Source organism: Marmota monax, unplaced genomic scaffold, assembly GCF_021218885.2.
Source record: "Marmota monax isolate L192 unplaced genomic scaffold, Marmota_monax_Labrador192_F-V1.1 WCK01_AAM20220418_F8-fsc00023, whole genome shotgun sequence".
Lineage (NCBI taxonomy): Eukaryota > Metazoa > Chordata > Mammalia > Rodentia > Sciuridae > Marmota > Marmota monax.
In genome coordinates, this window is record NW_026692907.1 from 10,232,133 (window position 1) to 10,253,105 (window position 20,973).

General features: G+C 40.0%; 1 protein-coding gene across 7 annotated transcripts in view; it reads left to right on the forward strand.

Moving 5' to 3' along the window:
- The window catches only part of Patj (PATJ crumbs cell polarity complex component), a 360,314-nt gene that overhangs the window by 302,517 nt on the left and 36,824 nt on the right, over positions 1–20,973 (forward strand). For all 7 annotated transcript variants that reach the window (XM_046450923.2, XM_046450925.2, XM_058581534.1 and 4 more), the window contains 2 exons: positions 9,198–9,281; positions 19,453–19,646. In XM_046450923.2, coding sequence (XP_046306879.1) covers positions 9,198–9,281; positions 19,453–19,646 — 278 coding nt within the window. The remainder of the gene's footprint in view (positions 1–9,197; positions 9,282–19,452; positions 19,647–20,973) is intronic.

The following is a 20,973-nucleotide window of genomic DNA, read 5'->3' on the forward strand; positions in this document are numbered from 1 at the left end:
TTTTGTGTACTTCTATTTAAAGATATCTTATTTACTGTGTGCTGCTGACTCATTTATGTTGAGCCAGCAACACTAACTGGTGCCTGGACAAAGCCTAGCCCACACACAGGCTTTCTCTTTAAGGAACATCACAGCCTCTCTCACTTAGGAGCACTAAATGGCATTTCAGCCCTATGCCTGGGGAGCTTTTTTTCTTTTTTACTTTTTAATTTTTTTTTCTAGTACTAGGGATTAAGCCCAGGGCCTCACACATGCCAGGCTAGTGTTCACCACTCAACTATACCCCCAGCCTTTTCTCTTCTTTTGAGACAGGGTCTCGCTAAATTGCCTAGGCTGTCTTCAAACTTTCCATCTTCTTCCTCAACCCACCAGGACTGCAGGTGTGCACCAGCATGCCTCACAGGAGGGACTGCTTTAAACAGCCAAATCACAACTAAAACCCACAAAAATGCAAGAAAAAGCACTAAGTAGACCACAAAATGGGTACTTGTTTATAAGATAAGAACTAGGGGATCAAGGAATTAGAAAACTCAATATTTTCAACACTGCATGTGTCTGTAAATGACAGTGAAAGTACTAAGCACTGATTTAGGGGTTACAAATGCATTTTAGCAAATAGGAAAATTAATAAATATGGACTTGATGAACAATAAAGATTATACTTGATAAAAAAGAAATCAAAATGTCTGGGAGCAGGATTCCTATAGACTAACTTAGAGCTGGTTGGCATTCAAAGGATCCTTTGAGCTTAGTTCTGACTTGAGAAAGGATAAGCTAAAATATTCCTATAACACAGTCTTTCTTAAAAAGGAGAAATCAGTTATATTTTGGAATATTCATGATAACAGTAAAATTAGAAATGAAAATATGGACCAAAATTGTTGTTATTCCTTAAAATCATCAATTTTGACCACTCAAGTATATATATATATATATATTCTCCTCCCTTTATTTGCTAGATATGCCCCTTAAAACCTAGATATCTTCATCATCTTGGGGGCCCTTGTTAGCAATTGTTCGGCACTTACTATGGTTCACACTTTACACGTGACATTTCAAATGTATAAAACCTTATTTTATACCCAAACTCTGAAATGTAGGATTTATTAGTTCTTTTTACAGAGGCAGAAATACTAGCTCAGAGATTTTTAATAACTCAATGAGAGCATTGATCATAATGTTCTAATGAACTAGACACAATGCCAGCTACTCGTGAGGCTGACTCAGGAGGATTGCAAGTTGGAGGTCAGCCTCAGCAACATAGCAAGACCCTGGTCTCAAAATGAAAAAGGGCTGGGGATATAGATGAGTGCTTGCTCAGCATGTGTGAGGCCTTAGGTTCAATCACTGCACCACAAACAAAAAAATAAATAAAGTTGTGATAAGTAGCAGATTTCAAATCTGAATGCAGGTTTCCCTGGCCAAACCAGGGCTCATCCCATCTGGCATTGTGGCTTTTCACTATTTACAGAGTGGAAAATTCCCCCTGGCAACTTGACAGAGGCTGTGAAAGGTTAAAATTGACCTTAATTTTTATGCAATTTCTTCCAACATTCCGTGAGTCTGACCTGGTCCATTGACTTGCACTGACCAATAGTGTGAAACGGCATTGAGTGACTTCTAATCCTTGGCTCCATTAGGCCTGTGGCTGTAGCCCTGGCCCTCCTAAAGCTCCACCATTCTGTGAACAGGCTTAGACTGCACCCTTTGAGGGTGGGATGCCTCATGGAGGGACCACATGGAGGGACCACACGGAGGGAGAGAGGCCAGCCTCAGCAACTTAGCAAGACCACTTTGCACACTGCTTAGCCTCGTACAGGCCTAGAATTTTAGAGCTGGAATGATGTTCAATGTCATATAGGTCTGCTCAGCACTTCGCTGATAATTTTAGGTGTCATGAACAACGTGAGCCAGTTGGTTACCTCCAGAACTGTCAGAAAATTTAACTCCTCTGACCCCCATTTCTCCACACACTACTGTATGAATTATATCCTAATTGAAACTTGAGTTTTGGGGTCTTGTTTTTCTCCTGCGGTGCTGGGATTGCACCCAAGGCCTTGTGCATGTACTAAGCATTCTACTTCTGAGCTACGTAGCTACATCTTCAGCCCTTTCCTTAAAAAAAAAAAGATACAGGACCACACTAAGTTGCCCAGACTGCCCTCAAATTTGCAATCCTCCCACTTCTACCTCCCAAGTAGCTGGGATTATAGGGATATACCATCATGCCCAGAGAAAGTACTTTTAGTACTTAAAGAATTTAGTAACAAGGTTGAGGGTGTAGCTTAATGATATAGTACTTGCCTAGCATGCCTGAGTTTTATATCCACCATTAAAAAAAAAAAAAATCCCTAAAAATTTAGTCACAAAGGATTTGGGATGGATAAGAATCATGTTACGAGAATCATGTTCTTTTCATTTATATAAATACAGTTTACTCTTACAACATTGCTCAAAATGAGGTATACCTTAAATGTTAGCCCAACATTTTTTTAAACTCTGTAACTGCAGTAGACATCACAAATCGGATACTTAATCCATAACCATGTGCTTTTCAATATAGATTTGAGCATCGCTTTGATCTGGGTTTCACTCTCCTTTCTGTGTTATTGCCCCTTATTGGTGTGGCCTTCCAGCTGAAAAGGCATCCAAAGTTTAGAGGGCACATCTGTCTCATCTCTCTGACCTTCCAGTGACAGCTACAGAGAACTCCATTAATAGGTGCTTGAAAGTAGCATCCCTTCACTAAAGCACAAATCTGAACTGTGGTTTCTTTCCAGAAGAAAAGAAAAATGCCCATTTTACCATACAACATCTTTAATATTCTTTTGGTCTTTGAAGGTCTTTTTTATTAGGAGGGGTTTTTCCCTAAAAGCAAGGTAATAAGACAGAACATTTTTTTGGGATCATCGATAAGTAGGTTTTCCATCTTAAACGTGAAATTTAATGCGAAACTTTTCTGTAGTTAAAAAAATAATGTCCCTTGGGATTTTTTTTTTTTTTAATGAGAGTGTGGATTGGGGCTTTTATGAGTGTGGCAAAGATTGGGCTTAATCCCAGAGCGATCCAAATTAAGTCAACGTGCCTAGAAGCAGTAAAATTAAGCCATGTGTACATAGTCTTCTGTAATTATCTACCATATAATTCTTGGTCAAAGTTTTCTCTTACATTGCTTGATAAAGCAATCTACTGAATATCTAAAATTGTGAAAAGCATAAACTCATTCTAAAATAGTTCAGTGACTAAAGGGTCTTTATGGATATCTTCAACCCACAGTTGAATTTTTAGTTAATTTTTCTAACACATGGGTTCTTTAAGTGTTATGGGCCTTTTGCCGAATGATTGGTGTGGTGATGAGTTACTTTATCTACTTGTTGGCAGCTTGAACAATAAAGAAAATGTTGATTGATGGGCTGAAATGCCTGATGACTCTGCCTCTGTCTAAGCATATACTACTACATGCTAAGAAATTCTTTTCCTGCAGTTCAGAGTTTAAATCCCCTTGGAAGAGTTTGGGATTTCTGTGGGGCTCAATGATAATTAAGTCTCTTGTACTTGGCTCCTTTAAATTGCTCTATGAGTGAAAGTAAATTCTCTGGGAGTTCAGAAGGATTTAACATCCATTTGTGATGAGCATTTTGGTTGTATATCACTAATCCTTTACCATCAGAAGATTGCTTGGGTTGGGACAAATGATGGCATACAAACCCCTCCTACCTCCCCCTTTATTTTTTATTTTTATTTTTTTGGGGGGACAGATACCCGGGATTGAACTCAGGGGCTCTCGACCCTTGAGCCCCATCCCCAGCCCTATTTTGTATTTTTTTTAGAGACAGAGTCTCACTGAGTTGCTTAGTACCTCACTTTTACGGAGGCTGGCTTTGAACTCTAGATCCTCCTGAGCCGCTGGGATTACAGGCAAGCACCACCACACCCAGCATCCTTTCTTCCCCTTTCTGAGTCATTTTGATCCCTATTTCTGTCTCCAACCCATTCTTCATAATCACTTAGTGAAAATTTATTTAGTGCCTATGCTTGGCTTAGCACCAGGATATAGGGATGAGTCAGAAGCAGCCCTGGTCCTGAAGGGTTTCCTTGAGGTGGGTGGTATAAGAGGACACAGATCCATAAACAGGCCATTGTACTGTTAGGGATAAGTTCAATACTGGGCAAGGCATTGGTGACCCACAAAAAGGATGGATCAATTTGGCCAAGGCAGGGAGTCAGAGAAGATTTCATAGAAGAGGTAGCACTTGGTTGACTCAGATAGAATTCCATGAAACAGAGGAGGCAGCAGATAAAAGAGGACATGACCTTCAAGCACTTGGGGCCCTCAGACTTTCCAAATATAGAGGGTGTAGAATATCTCTATCAAAGTGTCTGAGCAGCTTGATGGTGTGTTTCTAGACCAGAAGGTTAAGTGGGGGAGGAGCAGGACTGAAGAGAAGCTTTTCCATGCATGAGTTTTAGTTTACTTCCCTGTGCCTGCATTATCTTCATTTTAAAATAAATAAATACTTACTCTTTTAGGAGTAGAAACATTAAGACACTAATCTCTTAAACAATGTGATGAATTTGTTAGCCAGCCACTGCTTCCTGGGTATCTATTTTTAAGTCGTCTCTAACTGTGAAATAAAGGAGTGTTCCTCAGTTAAAGGGGTTTCAGAAATACGTTTGTAAGCAGAAGACTCTTCCCACATCTCTGAAATCTGACCTGACCCTAAGAGACTCTAACTCCAAGATCAAGTTCTTCTCTGACTGGAGTTATTAAGTCAAAAAACAAGTTAAGGTGTCCAGGGGAGGCTGTCCATCTTGTGTCAATCAGTGGGCAAACAGGTTGTCTTACTTAAAGTCCTGTCATCCCAATGACTATTACAACTACCAGGCGGAAGTTAGGTCTGGGCCCTGCCTCTCTTGGTTTTCTAGAAACAAACCTCAGGTCTGTGCCACTAAGAAACAGAAATTAATCTACTTTCTTGGGCTGAATAGCTCTTTATTTTGAACATAAGTTTGTCACTTATATCTATGCTAAAGTTGGTTTATATCTTCTCCTATAGGGAACAAAAAAAACCACACCATCTGATGAATGATATAAGTGCATAGAAACAGAACTCAAAGATGAAGAGACTGTTTTGAGGTGGGGAGGGGGCCTACCAGTCGTGCCCATGCACTGCAGGCCATGGCTCATGTGCCAGCGTAGCTTGGGAGACCCATCGATCTTCACCACCTCATTAGGCCAAGGGCTTCGATTTCCACTTCCGTGCATTGTTCCTTTGCTTGCTTTATAAAATGATCAACTCATGGCCTCAAGGTCTTTGCTGTAGAGTTGAGGTGACACTATTTCAACAGAATTGATGCCATATGGAAAATCTCAAGTTAGCTTTTGTACAAGTACACAATAAACTATTCAAACCAGATGTGACACTTGCTGTCCTGGTGAGAGCCCAGGTTTTGGTGTGAAACCATTGTGAGTTGGAATGTAACTTCTTCCTGCTCAGAAGCTACAAAGACTTGTTGAAGTCTGGATCTTTATGAGCCTCTATTTGCTCACCTGAGAATGGGACTAATCATGCTGAACTTGCTTGGTTGTTACGAGTTGTAAGTGTATAGCATCCTTGGCACATATACATTAAATAAATAAGTACTAATAAAATTAGTACCATGTACTGGCATTGTACACAAACCCTTATCTATAGACACTATTTTTAAAACCATTAAAAACAAAAACAAAAACGGTATCCCAGAGAGGTTACCAGTCTTCCCAAGGCCCGTGGCCAGGAGTAGCAGGGCAGGATTTGGACAGAGGAAGTCTGACGCCGGGGAGTTGGCTCATCATCACTATCTCTAGGGCCTCTGCCCAGAACAAGCCAGCAGCCACCCATGGGGTGATTCACAGTTAAAGACAGATTCTGGAATAAAGAATTTTAGAGACCTTGGGACTGGTAGACGGACAGTTACTGCAGTATTTTGGGTAGAGCAATGTTATATGCATGGAGCAGAGATAGGAAGCATGCACGGGGAAAACCCAGAGCCACAGTTTTGCTCAGAGAGCTTAGGAGCATTCCAGTTTAGGAGGATGGGCTGGGGATTTAGCTCAGTTGGTAGAGTGCTTGCCTCGCATGCACAAGACCCTGAGTTCGATCCCCAGCACCAGGAAAAAAAAGGGGAGGGGGGAATTTAGGAGGATATCCAGTGGAGATAAGTATGTGCATGATCAACTCCACATTTTTTATTTAAATTAATGTCAGTCTTTCATTAATGACCCATTAGTTCATCTGATCAGATTTTTTTCAGAGCCAGAGAGAAGTAAAATTTTAATATTGCTTTATTAAATTGATGCCTAAAATATCTCAACTTAGTATCCTTTTTTCTAAGCTGACCTACCCTGTTAAGTACATAAGTTTTAAAAAATAATCAAATCCATGTTTCTTTTCAACTCATCAGCTTACATTTCTAATTAGCTCTTGGTCCCCCCCACCCCTCACCTCTGCCATCCCCGCTCAACGCAACTATCCACAGTGTGATGGCTTCATAGAACACTTTTGGCACACAAGGGCACAGAGTAAGAAAGGAAGCCTTTTCAATCAACAGGTCACAGTGTCTCGTGTTTTATTGTATTTTTACTGATTCAGACAAATTATAGCAGTAGTCAAGCAAAAGGAAAGAAATGAATGGGGAGTTTTTCATGGAGCAAGATTTATGGACTGAAAAGGGATCCTTAGCAATGAACTCAGCATGTATTTGAGACTATTAACAGTGTCTTTCCTTTATGTATGGTAGTTCATGAGCACCAGAAAGTATGGAAGGGTTTTAGATTTGGGCCACTTTTATGGAATAAAAACTCCATGGGATCTCTTTCTTCCTTTTGACTATGAATGAACAGAAATTTCCCATTTGACTTTTATAATGTTACAATATCAAAGGGTTTTATACTGAAAAGCAAGCTCTGAAAAACCCACTTGTGGTCTGTGTTCATTGTGTGATTCTTCCAGCCCAGGAAAGATGGGGCATTTGGGCACAAACCTTGCAGGCCTGCCTTGCAACACAGGTGCTCCTAGGAGCCTTCTTTAACTTCTTCCTGCCCTGCCTCAAACTAGACCCCGGGTGGGATCTTGGTAGAGTTGGGATCATCTCAAACCACTGACCCAGCAAGATCCTGAGTCTCCATGGAGAAGGTGCAAAGAAACAAACTCTTGGTAGTTAAATGCTCCCTAGATCTGCAAAATTCATGACAGAATTAAAACAAAGAATAATCTAAAACAATCTGTTGCTGGTACAAAATCTGAAAGATATATTACCTGGATCAGGGTAACTTTCCTGGCTCTTGAGAGCTGACTACCTCTCTAATTGTTATAATGCAAAATGTCTTCTAAATTGTGTAGTGATAAATGAAAGTATTGTAAAGATATTTGGAATCCAGATGAGTTATTTGGTTATAAACTTTTTATTTTATTTTGTTGCTTCTCTACTCCAGAATGTGTATAAGAACCATTTGTGTATGTGTTTATTTTTAAGAATATAGTTTAGTGTGTTTTTGTTTTTTCTGTCTTGTTTGTTATATTTTTGCAAGAAATATTTTAATTTTTTTTCTTCATTTCATGTGAGCTTAAATGCAAACACTCCATACTTCTCAGCTAATGTAAAATCCAGCCTCAGCCATTTGGCAGGCTCATTAGCTCTCAGGGTTGTTAACAAAGCACCCTAACATTGGTCAGTCCTTTGGGGTCATTACTGTCAGTCCACCCTGGTAACCAACCAACAAGCCCTTACTAACCCAAACCTATAAGATCTCTGTACATCCAGAAGTCCTATTGCTTGCAGGCCTGTGCTTGGGACACTGTATGCCTGGAGTCTGCCATAAAGGCTTCAACCTTGACTATTGCCTGTGTGCTGCAGGCAGGGAATGGGAAACCCTTGGCAGGGCAGGTCCCAGATCATTATTGTGGGACCCATAGATCTCTGTTTCCATCTCCACACAAAAACTCTTTCCCTCTTCCAGAGCCCTCGAGACACCCAGCATAATCCATTCAACATATTCCTTTTGGTGCCTTTGACTCTCTCAAACCCAGAAAGAGTCCAGGACTTCAGTTGCTTCAGTTTTCAGCACCACAAGATCCCACAGGCAGAGAATTTCAAACCTTGACTACTTGTTAAACAGGAGGGAGAAGAGGGAAAGATAATGTGAACAACTCAATATTTTTAGAATCGTCTCACCTGAATACATAACTCTTCGTTGTGTATATATGTAAATTGTCTGCAGAGGTCCTTAGGAAACTTCCAGTGGTGGTGGCCTCTGGAGAGTGGGACTGGGAGGTCAGGGTGAGAGGCACCCTGTGATGATATTTGTATCCAGATTCATGTCATTTTGATGGTGTTTAAAAAATATAAGGTTATTAATTTGAAGAGTTGCACATTATTTTTAATTCATAACCACGAAATATGTTCTTTAACCAAAGCTTCTACTGTAGATAATTTTGTCCTAATGTTGTGGATAAAGTTCAGAGGAGTGAATTTGCCCAGGATCACATAGTGGCAGGATTCAAACTCACAGCTGTGTTACACTTCAGTCCATGAATGCTCTTTCTTCTCCTCTAGGCTTTATCTTCCAGCAAAGGAGGACATTGGTTCATTCCACTAAGGTCTTTTCTTTCTTTGCCAAGTCACAAGACCCTGGCAAACCCCCTTCATCAGGCCACACATTTATGCCAAATCCTTGAATACCAATAAATACCTGAAACTATGTTTCAAAATACACCATAAAATGTAAATAAGAATGACACATAGTTCACCCCAAGTTCCTACATAGCAGCAGTGTTCAAAGTTAACAGTGAAACACAGCAGGAAGTTTAACATGAAATACCAGGCAAAGTCAGTGCTTAAGAACTAAAATAATTGAAAGAAAGCTTAATTATTCGTCCAAATATATGATAACTATGTATCTTATTTATCCTTATGTCAAATATATAGAATGTGGCATTATGAACAAATCATGAGTTGCTGCCTGTGGTTTGGTTGCTTACTTAAGGAAGCATTTATGCTTATTGAAAATTAATTAGAAGGTGAAAGTGGGGCACAGTCCCAGTGACTCGGGAGGCTGAGGCTGGAGGATCACAAGTTTGAGGTCAGCCTGAACAATTTAGCAAGACCCTGTCTTAAAATAAAAAGAAAGAAAATTAATAAGAGTTTGCTTTTTGCAGGATGCTATAGTCATACATGAAGTCTATGAAGAAGGAGCAGCAGCCAGAGATGGAAGACTTTGGGCTGGTGACCAGATATTAGAGGTATATAATTTTGAGTTTCATTTTATACCAGTAAATATGGTTCCTTGCTGGGTGGGGTGGCACACACCTGTAATTCCAGCAGCTTAAGAGGCTGAAGCAGGAAGATCACAATTTCTAAACCAGCCTCAGCACTTAGGAGGTCCTACGCAACTCAGCAAGACCCTGGCTCAAAATAAAATACAAAAAATGATCGAGGATGTGGCTCAGTGATTAGGCACCCTGGATTCAATCCTGATACCAAAAAAACAAAACGAAACAAAAACAAAACAAAACAACACAAAACAACCAATATAGTTCCTTTCCTGACTTTGATCTACAAAGTCAGTTTATCCATATTCTACTAAACTCTACCCTTTCTGATTTCTCACTCATTTAACAAAATATTTATCATGTTCTTTTTTTTTTTAATGTACATTGAACAACTCAGGTTTAGAATCATGACAGATTACCAACCTAATTAAAAGGGAAGTACATCTTATTGTTCTATCATTTTAATATCGATGGGCCTAGATAATATGGCAAACAGATTCTTTTGCTTCTCCAATGTACCTTAACTAAATTCCCTCCTGAAAACACATATAGACACACGTACACATAAGCATATATGCTTGAAATGTTGAAGACTTTAATTGCAGCTTAAATATTATTTTCTTAATAAACCTTTATGCCTAACAGAAGCCCAGGCCTTGCCATCAGCATTTTCAAGTTGATGAAAAAGTAGAATCCTTATTAAAAATTGAAATTCTAGGGCTGGGGATGTATGTAGCAGCAGAACACTTGCCTAGCATATGCCAGGCTGTTGGTTTCATCCCCAGCACCACCAAAAAAAAAAAAAAAGAAGTGCTGAACTTGACTCTTTCAAATTGCCTTTCGTTTAGCAAAGTTGTTAAAGCCTTAAAACTGCCAGCATAGGCAGTGTCTGCACTGGGGATTGAATAGGAAGCCAATGCCAGGCGTTCTGGTAGGTGGAACTAAAGAGCTTTTCCAATGATGTGAAACCTTAAGGTATCATTTATTTCTTTCATTGGATGGATTTAATGAAATAGTTAGCATTTTATGGTGGGCATGTGCATTTTTGCTTTGCAACTTTAATATAGCACATTACAAATGACATCATAGAGTTTTATTTTCCCCCTTGGTGGTTCATTCCTGCCTCCCAAGATGAAAACAGAGATATAATTAAGGGCAGAAAATGTAGACAAGAAGGGGTTAAAGGAAAGGCCAACCTAACTACAAATTAAACTGAAGCCAAGTTATTGGGTTTCTCTGCAGACTTTGTTGTGCTTCAGAGTTGGATCAAGACATAGCTCCAGTACATTCATTAAGGCACAAGTGTGTGGGGTTACAAAAATAAGCAAGGCCTCTTTGGGAATTGGCCTGACAACTTTAGCATAAAATACAGTTTTGTTTTGTTTCGTTTTTTGGTTTTGGTACTGGGGATCGAACCCAGGGGCACTTTACCACTGAGCCACATCCCCAGTCCTTTTCACTTTTGTTTCTTTGTTTGTTTTAGTACTAGGGACTGAACCCAGGGGCACTTAACCACTGAGCCACATCCCCAGCCCTTTCTTGTATTTTATTTAGAGACAGGGTCTCACTGAGTTTCTTAGGGCCTCACTAAGTTGCTGAGGCTGACTTTGAACTCGTGACCCTCTTGCCTCAGGCTCCCAAATTGCTGGGATTACAGGCATGTGCCATCACACCCAGCTACAACACAATATTTTTGTGAACAGAGGTTGTGGGGTTTTGGGAGTTTTATTTTTTCCTCCCTAGATTTTCTGATCATTTGGTATTTTTATAATTGGCTTTTGAGAATGAGGAGGTTAACTGTTTAAAAATAAGCAGATGTAAATATGCCTTTATATTTATATGGATTGTAAGTTCATCAATGTCCTATAATGTTCACTTGAAACAAAGTCTGATATGCTCATTTTCTTTGAGTATGGCAATAGCTGCACAGCATAAATACACGTCAAAATTCATCAAGCTTGGGCTGGGGATGTGGCTCAAGCGGTAGCACGCTCGCCTAGCACTCGCCTGGCATGCATGCAGCCCGGGTTCGATCCTCAGCACCACATACAAACAAAGATGTTGTGTCTGCCGAAAACTAAAAAAAAAAAAGAAAATAAAAGATTAAAAAAAAAAAAAAAATTCATCAAGCTAGCCGTAGTGGCACATGCCTGTAATCCCAGCAATTTGGGAGACTAAGATGGGAGGATCACAAGTCCAGAGCCAACCTCAACAATTTGGTGAGACCTTGTCTCAAAATGAAAGTTAAAAGGACCGAGACTAGAGCTCAGTGTTAGAGTACTGGCAAGTTTGCAGTCCAGGGTTCAGTACTGCAAAAAATAAAACTATTAACTGTACACATTACAGCCATGTGCAAGGATACCCACATAGAATCCCAGCACTCAGGAGGCTGAAGTGGAAAGATCAATTAGTCCAGGAGATTGAGACCAACATGGACAATATAGCAACATCCTGTATCTCCCTCCCTTCCTGTCCCTGCCCCCCAACACACACACACACACACACACACACACACAAACACAATTGACCATTAAGTACCTGTAATCCCAGCTATTCACAAAGTTGATACAGGTTTATCCCAAATTTAAGACCAGACTGGGTGTTTTAGCAAGACCCTATCTCAAAACAAACAAACAAACAACAACAAAAAGTTGGGAATTAATAATTAGAACAAATTTTTAAAAAAATAAAGTTGGGGATGTAGCTCTGAGATAGAATGTTCCTGGTTTCAGTTCTCAGAACCAAAAATAAATTGTATTTTAAATATGTATAGAGTTTTCAGCAATTATACCTCAACAGAAAAAAAAAATATTAACCATCTCTATTTGTATTGGATAGACCTTCGGCTAGAGGTGCTCTCTTCCATAGAGTATATTCACATACAGGTGAACATTCAGTAATGATTAACATGCAGCCGTGTGCGGTGGCGCCTATAATCCCAGCTACTCAGGAGGCTGAGGCAGAAGGATCACAAATTCAACGCTAGTATAGTTCAGTGATAGAATGCTCCTGGGTTCAATTTCCAGTACCAGGAAAAAAAAAAAAAAACAGCATGAAGAAGGCAAATTTGTTTTAGATGGAAGAAGAATTTGAAGGTGAATTTACCATTTCTGGCATTTCACAGAATTATATTGTCTGATCTGGATGGATTCTATACTTCTCATTAATGATGGGGAGTGTAGGATCTAATTCATCATAGTATATCGTAGGTATAGTTGGGAAATTGAGTTTGCATGTTCCTTTCCAAGCAGCCTTAGCCCCCACACTTGGATGGGTTCCAGTTGGCCATATGCACACATGCAGAATACACAGTCGGCTACTGGCCAGCTTGGGTGGGACATTTTAAGACCAGGAAATAAGTTCCCCTCATCAAGCACTGATGTGAGGACCTTCCCGTGGCCTTCTGCTCATGGGATTCCATTTTGCAGGCTGGTCTTATGGTTTTAGTACTATCCTCAGGTTAAAGTTAGGACAAGGCAGATTTCGCCTCCAAGGATATTGTCAAATAATGTTTTAGCATGGTGAGATTAATGAATCTATGAGGTTGCACTGTCTTCTTTCTGAATCTCCTTTTGGGTCCATCTTTCCTCTTATCCCACCCCTACTACCATTATCTCTTCTATGCTGGTGTAAGTGGGAAAAGAAAGAGAGTTGATGCCTAATTTTCCCTGTGGAATAAAATAATGGGGAACTACATTCCTGCTTTGGCTATCTTTTTCTTATCAAGTAGTGGTTCACCTACTTTTCCCATCCTGCTCAGGACGTGATGCCCTCTTCTTGATATCTGGGACTTTTGAGTATCCTTCTCAAATAGGGAGCTGCCTATTACCACCGTTCCTCTTCTGTGATCAGTGTTCTAAACAGTGCAGTGCTTGTGTGAGGCACTCAGGGGCGTTCATCACGCCACAGCACTCTGGCTGCACTGCGGCATTTCTGTTGTGATTATTACATTTAGTGGCCTCCTGATAAGCAGAGGAGCAAATGAAAACTGTGAACTGAGATCCCTTTGATCTGAGCAGACACCTTATGCAGAAATTTAGTAATTGCTTTTGTAATACTAAAGAGTAATGGTAATGCTTTTAATTAAAAGTATATTTGTTAGAGCCTTTCAAAAGGAATTTAGAGGCTTAGAAAGTTCACCTTCCATCCGTGAGGATCCCCTCCTCCCCCTCTTTTTTTAATTAACAGGAGTGATCTTGTGTGCCATCTATTGGAATACAGGAAAATAACCAGCTCAGAGCACATTTTCTAATGACATTGTTTCCCCTTTGTTCCCTGTGTGTATCTTGCAGACAATGAGAATGCATTCATTGGTCTAAAACAAAATGGAATTATCATGCGGAGAACAGCTCTTGGCTGAGCTTTCTTCAATACCTTGCAAACATCAACTTCTAACTTACATTAAACATGACTATGTGCCAAACCCTGTGCCAAATGCTTCATAGGACTTTTTTTTTTTTTTTAAACCAGGGATTGAGGGCTGGGGTTGTAGCTCAGTGGTAGAGTGCTTACCTTGCATGCATGACCCTATCTCAAAACAAACAAAAAAACAACAACCAAAAGTTCCATCTTCAGCACCACATAAAAGTAAATAAATGAAATAAAGATATATTTTACTTAGAGACAGGGTCTCACTGAGTTGCTTAAGGCTAAATTGCTGAGATCTAGCTTTGAGCTGTCGATCCTCCTGCCTCAGCCTCCTGAGCTGCTGGGATTACATGCATGTGCCACCGTGCCCAGCCATTATAGGGCTTATGTAATTTAGTCATCACAACACTAAATAGGTATTACTATTGTCTCCAAATCCATCTGCCGCAGTCTGGCTGGGCACAAATGCCGTCTGGCTGGGCACAAATGCCGCAGTCTGGCTGGGCACACAATCACGAGCCACCACACAGCTTGTAGATTCAAACAGCAACTCTTTATTCCCGAACTCACACCAGCCATCTACAATCACGTTCTGGGGAAATCCACGTTCTCTTCCCAAATCCACCTTCTCTCCCAAATTCACCTCCACTGGGCTTCTATCTCCAAAATATACTGTCTGAATCCCGTGAGAACTCAAGGGGAACTCAGGCAGCAGGATACGCCCTATTCCCAGCAGGAATAATCTTAAACCTTAAACCTGGAACCTAAACTGGGAACGCCCTAAACAAGATTATCTTAAAACCGGGAACACCCTAATCTGCCTTGGTCCTTGAGCAAGGTTAAGTACATTCAATGTCACTGCAACATGGGGTATGCTGGCAAGGAAATTGTCATACTTACTTGGCTAATGGCTCCCAGCATCTCCCCCCTTCTGATTAATTAAACAACAAGCAATGTGGCTTAAGGACCGTGCCTGGTAGGTTGTCCAATTCAACATATGGTTCTTACCCGTCATCGGAAAACTGACCTTTAGGCGTCAGCCTCCTGTCTTAGGTTGATACCACTGCAATTGAATCATACCCGTCACTGACTACCGGTCCAGCATACAGCCATACTTGTGGATAGGTCTATGCACCAGTGGGGGGGTGAGGTTCTTTGCCTCACCTCTGTTGGCCCCCAAATTTGGCCTTGGTGCCAGTGGGGGAGTGAGGTTAATGTGGCATATGGACCGTGCCTGGTAGGTTGTCCAATTCAACATATGGTTCTTACCCGTCATCGGAAAACTGACCTTTAGGCGTCAGCCTCCTGTCTTAGGTTGATACCACTGCAATTGGATCATACCCGTCACTGACTACCGGTCCAGCATAAGCCATTGGCCCCCAAATTTTAGACCATCACTAGCAGAAGGGAGGAGGATACAGAAATGCCACGACACCAAGCCAATTGATGGCTCCTTGGGAAAAATTGCATCACTGGTGACACCATCAGCAAAGATATGCCAGCATTACCACAATTCGCTGCACCAAACGATAGTTACATAGTCCAGGCAAGTTCTGCAAGCAGTTCAAAGCGGAGGAATCTATCAATATGTCCATTTCCTCCCAAAATCCGTTTCCTCCCAAAGTAAGTTAACTCCTTGATTGAGCATTACTTGTTGAGTTCTTCACCGGCACTGGGATGGAGATAGGAATTCTGGCAATGATGCTAAAGAGACATTATCCTGAAAAGAATTATTAAATATAATGAAAAGGAAAGGTGAAAGTAAACAAACAGATCTGTTAACCTACTTTAAAAACAATCCTTAACAGCTTTTTACCTAATTTAAATTAGTAAACAAACAGATCTGTTAACCACCTTTAAAAACAATCCTTAACAGCTGTTTACATAATTTAAATTAAACCATTTAAATCACGTGAATAAAAAAAATAATAATAATTCGGATCCATTTTTTCATGAGCGCTCCTCATATAAGAAATATGGACATACGCACATACAGACATACAACACAAAACACAAGAGTGTACACAAACGTACAACACATAAGAAAATAGTAAAGGCCTTGTAGCTTTACCTAGGTGAAATCTCCATTGCAATGTTTAAAAACTCCACAGTCAAAAAATAAAACTGATCAGAAAAACACTAACCTAGGTTTGTATGAGCTCAAAAAATAAAAATAGAACCTTATGATGTGGAAAAATGCAATAATAAAATAGCTATTGAAAAAAGCATCCTGGTTAATCACTGTCGCAGATGTAAGAATGGCCAAGCTGGAGTTCTGGATATCAGCTGTTATGGATTTGAGTCAAATCATCTTCTTTTCGATCTGTAGAAACTGTTTTAGTTAATCTCTCTGGAATCCAAATGGGCTGCTGTTCTCCCTGTGGAAAAACACAAACAGACCCCCGACTCCAGACAATCACTGGGTCAGGACCTTTCCATTGTCCTGTTAGAATATCTTTCCAAAGTACTTTAGGCTTATGTACATTTTTTGGATACATATGCCTTTCCGCAGCACTAAGTCCTGATGAATCCAAATTTAAAAAGTTTAGAGTAAAAAGCGTTATTTTAAGTTTATCTTTGGGGGATATATACCCCTTTCAAATTCCCTCTTTTTGCTTTAATAAGTATATGTCTGTATCTAATAGTTGTCTAGCTTTTTGCATTTTTCTATCTGAAATACCTTACTTGACATTTTCAACCATTTTTTATCTTATTTCTATCTTCCAGTTTTTTTTTCCCCCTAAGGTTTGTATTTTTACCCTTAGTTGCTTATTTTCCTCCTAGTTTTTTTTTTTCTTCCTATTTTGTGGGTTTAAAATTCTTGTCTTCCTACATTTTTTATCTTTCTACATCTTCTTTATCTTTATTCTTTTTAACTTTCTATACTTCTGTCTTTAAAGTTTTTCACTTTAAATTTTTAATCTTCTTTATCTAAATATCTTTTATCCTATTATCTTCCCATTTTTTTTTAAGTAATGCCTTTAAGATTAACTAGGCTTCGAATGATGCAATAAAGCAATCTTTTTTCCGCCATGAAGGTATCTCAACCACCTTCAATTTAACCTTTTAAAGCCTTTTAATTATCATCTATACTGTACTTTTAAATGTACTTTTTCACCACCTACAACTTCACTCTTTGAAACGAGGCTTAGATTCTGTTTAAATCACTTCAATGTTAGTTTACATGGCTGCCCTTCAACCAAAGGCTTTTTTTTTTTTAACTCCATTGAGAAGCTTTGTCTCAATCTGCCATGTACAAATATCTTTTTCTTCTTTCTTCCTTTCTCAAGCTTTTAAAGTAAGTCTAGTTTCCTCAAAATCTTTTTAAGTGGCATTTTACAACTTTTTACTTTACCACACAGAGATTATCTCATCTAAAAACATTTTTTTCCTTTAACCTTATATATTAAAATATATTTCCACATCTTGAATCTTTTTCTATCTCTTTTTAACCGTTAACCCTTTATATAAATTCGCATTTTGAAACAACTCTTATAAAATTTCTGATTTAGACAAATTACTCCACTTTAATAAGATGAAAGACTTTCATGTTTTTTATGATACTATAATACTATAATTGAAACCCAACTGAAAATTTTTCTACTCTTTGTATATAAATTACACGATAGAATCTTAACTCTTAGTAACCTTGTTTTAGCAAAGACACAGACACAAAGCAATATTAAACCTTTTTCCATTTACCAATTTATGAAAACACACATAATATTTAAATATATTACCTTATGGAAATTAATAAGTAAAGAGTACTTGATTTCATATTTAGTGGTTGATATTTTAACACTTTAGCTTTGTAAATTAATCAGATGTCTGTAAAAACAAAGATCTTAGACAAATGTAGTAAACAGAACTAGCCATCTCTTTCTTGAAGAAAAATCCTTCTACAGGATACCATGATGGTCCCATTGATATACTTAATAACTCATCTTTAAAAAGCCATGGGCTACATTTTTGTATTGTATCAACATATGTCCTAACTGTTCTTGGTCTTACTGGGGTGCCTCTTTCCTCTAACAATTTTTCTTCCTCGGAGGCGAACAACTTCAAACCTTGAGTCAACCATTTCCCCCAGTTTGCCTGAGAAAGTTCTAGGAACAGGCAACTTGAAATAAAAACAAAATAAATCAAAACGATAACACATTGTTTTTTGAAATGTTCACCCATTCTTTCTCTCTTCCTCAAGGGTGAGAAATTTCACTTACCTCTAAGCTTCAGAAGTCCCCCGTACGGGCCACCAAATGCCGCAGTCTGGCTGGGCACAAATGCCGTCTGGCTGGGCACAAATGCCGCAGTCTGGCTGGGCACACAATCACGAGCCACCACACAGCTTGTAGATTCAAACAGCAACTCTTTATTCCCGAACTCACACCAGCCATCTACAATCACGTTCTGGGGAAATCCACGTTCTCTTCCCAAATCCACCTTCTCTCCCAAATTCACCTCCACTGGGCTTCTATCTCCAAAATATACTGTCTGAATCCCGTGAGAACTCAAGGGGAACTCAGGCAGCAGGATACGCCCTATTCCCAGCAGGAATAATCTTAAACCTTAAACCTGGAACCTAAACTGGGAACGCCCTAAACAAGATTATCTTAAAACCGGGAACACCCTAATCTGCCTTGGTCCTTGAGCAAGGTTAAGTACATTCAATGTCACTGCAACATGGGGTATGCTGGCAAGGAAATTGTCATACTTACTTGGCTAATGGCTCCCAGCATCCATCTATATTCAATACCCAGGTCCTTAGCCACTGTTATTCTGGTTGTATTTAGTCTAAGTGAGTAGAGAGGCCACTGAGATACACCAGAGAAGAAAAGTCAGCTTGAAAATTGTGCTTTTTAAGCCAGGAACAGTGTCACGTGCCCATAAACCCACCTACTCAGAAGGCTGAGGCAAGAGAATTGCAAGTTCAGCAACTTAGCAAGGCCCTGCATCAAAATAAAAAGGGCTAAGGTTGTAGCTCGTTGGTAGCGCACTTGCCAACCTGACAGGAGGCCTGTGCTCCTTCCTCAGTACTGTGAAAACAAAGAAAGTCAGCTTTAAAACAATTTCTTGGCTCATAGAATCAGCTTTAAACAACAGCCCAATATCACCTTCTTTAGGAACAATCTATTCTCTTTTCTCCCTTCAGGGTTTTTTTGATGCTGGGTCTTTGATACTGTTGGAGATACCAGTCCCTCATTTCTTCCAGGACTATTCTAAAGTAGTTGTGATGACAGCAATTAAGAGTGGGGCGGGGCGGGGGGGCGGGTATCTGGGGATGGGGTTGGGATTGTGGCTCAGTGGTAGAGCACTCACTTAGCTTGCATGAGGCACTGGGTTCGATTCTCAGCACCGCATAAAGATAAATAAATAAAGATATTGTGTCCATCTACAACTAAAACATTTTTTAAAAAATAGTAACGATGTCAGTCAGGAGTGAACTGAGTCTAAAACTGCTGACTGACACTGTTTATTTCCCTTTAACCGAATTCAAATGATTCAGTCCTCTCCCCCTCTCCCCAGTCAAGTTCACAGCTATGTGAATTGCGTGATCATGTGCACTCACCCACCACCGTCTATGCTTCTGTGAGGTGGGGTTGTGTAAGACTCCCCTTCTTCATATTTCAAGCAGCTCGTGCTGCTAGTGGTCACACCTGTGTGTTTTGGGAAAGACTGGAAATTCCTAGAGGTTTTTCACTGGTTGGATCGGGGAGCTTCCGCAGGCAGAGGGGGCTCTGTGTCAGCAGCCACCACAGGATGCCCATTGTTGCAGGTTAATGGGGTTGACCTGAGGACCTCCAGCCATGAGGAAGCCATCACAGCCCTGAGGCAGACCCCGCAGAAGGTGCGACTGGTGGTGTACCGCGATGAGGCACACTACAGGGACGAGGAGAACTTGGAGATCTTCCCTGTGGATCTGCAGAAGAAGGCCGGCCGAGGACTGGGCCTGAGCATTGTTGGGAAACGGTAAGGACTACTGTGCAGGTCAGCACTGACCTTTCCCTTCACACCTCTAGAACTAATGCCTATGGACACTGAAGGATAAAGTCTGACGTAAAGTAATTATGGGATTTCTAAACTAAGATGCTTGTAGCCAGGCACGATGGCCCATGCCTGTAATCCCAGTAACTCAGGAGGCTGAGGCAGGAGGATCACAAGTTCTAGGCCGGATTGAACAATGTAACAAGACCTTGTATCAAAATAAAAAATGAAAAAGGAGTGGGGATATAGCTCAATAGTAGAGCTTACCTGGTTCAATCCCCAATACCAAAAAATCAAAATAAAACTAAAATAATTACGAATATGTAAACTTCATTGGTCATACCTCCAAACATCTTACCAAAAAAGAAAACTTACCATATCAAGATAGAACTCCAAATCCAAACAACCCAATCTATTTTATTTCCTTCTAGAGTAAAAACAGCTAGCAAGGTCTTTTCTACTTGGAATACCTAGGGAGGAGGCTTGTAGAGAGTAGTTAATACAACTATATCCAGAAAACAGCTCATGTTAAGAGGTTGATTCATACAATATTAGATTAAGAAAATTGATCTGGCATGGAGCATCATGATAATTTCATACTGTGTTAAACTAGTTGGTAGACATAGTTGAGTGGCAAGCATGATAGTAGTTTTCTTTTCAGAAAGATGTCCCCAGATGTGATGGCTTACACGTATAACCCTAGCTACTTGTGAGGCTGTGGGAAAAAAATCCCAAATTAGAGGCCAACGTCAGCAAATTGACCATGTCTCAAAATAAAAAGGGTTAGGGATATAGTTGGATGATAGAGAGCAATCCCTAATGCCATTAGAAAAGATAGGAAGGCAGGGAGGGAGGAAGGGAAAAGAAAGGAAAGATGTCCCCAAAATAATAGTTTGCACCAAAAATACAGATGGATCCTGGTGGCTAGGTTGCTCCAAGTCTGTACTGCTTAACAATGTGATAGGAATTAGAGTAATTGTTCCAGGATGACATTAGGAAGTTTCTCTTACACTGAATTGGAAAGGAAAGTAATATCACAAAACTGTCATCCTAGCTTCCATGGTTTACTGGTTTGGGTAACTAGCCTGCAAAAATTCTAGGTGATATGCCTGTATGGCCTTAGATTGCCTTGAACATCGTCATGGGAAGAATTTAAGTCCATGTTATAGATGTCATGGCATGTGCCCTCAAAGACCTCTGGTGACTCTCATGCCTTTATGCAGCAGTCCAGTACGCAGCAGTATTAGCTGTCCCCACACCCTTTTTTTTTTTTTTTTTTTTTGGTACTGGGATTGAACCCAGGGGCACTTAA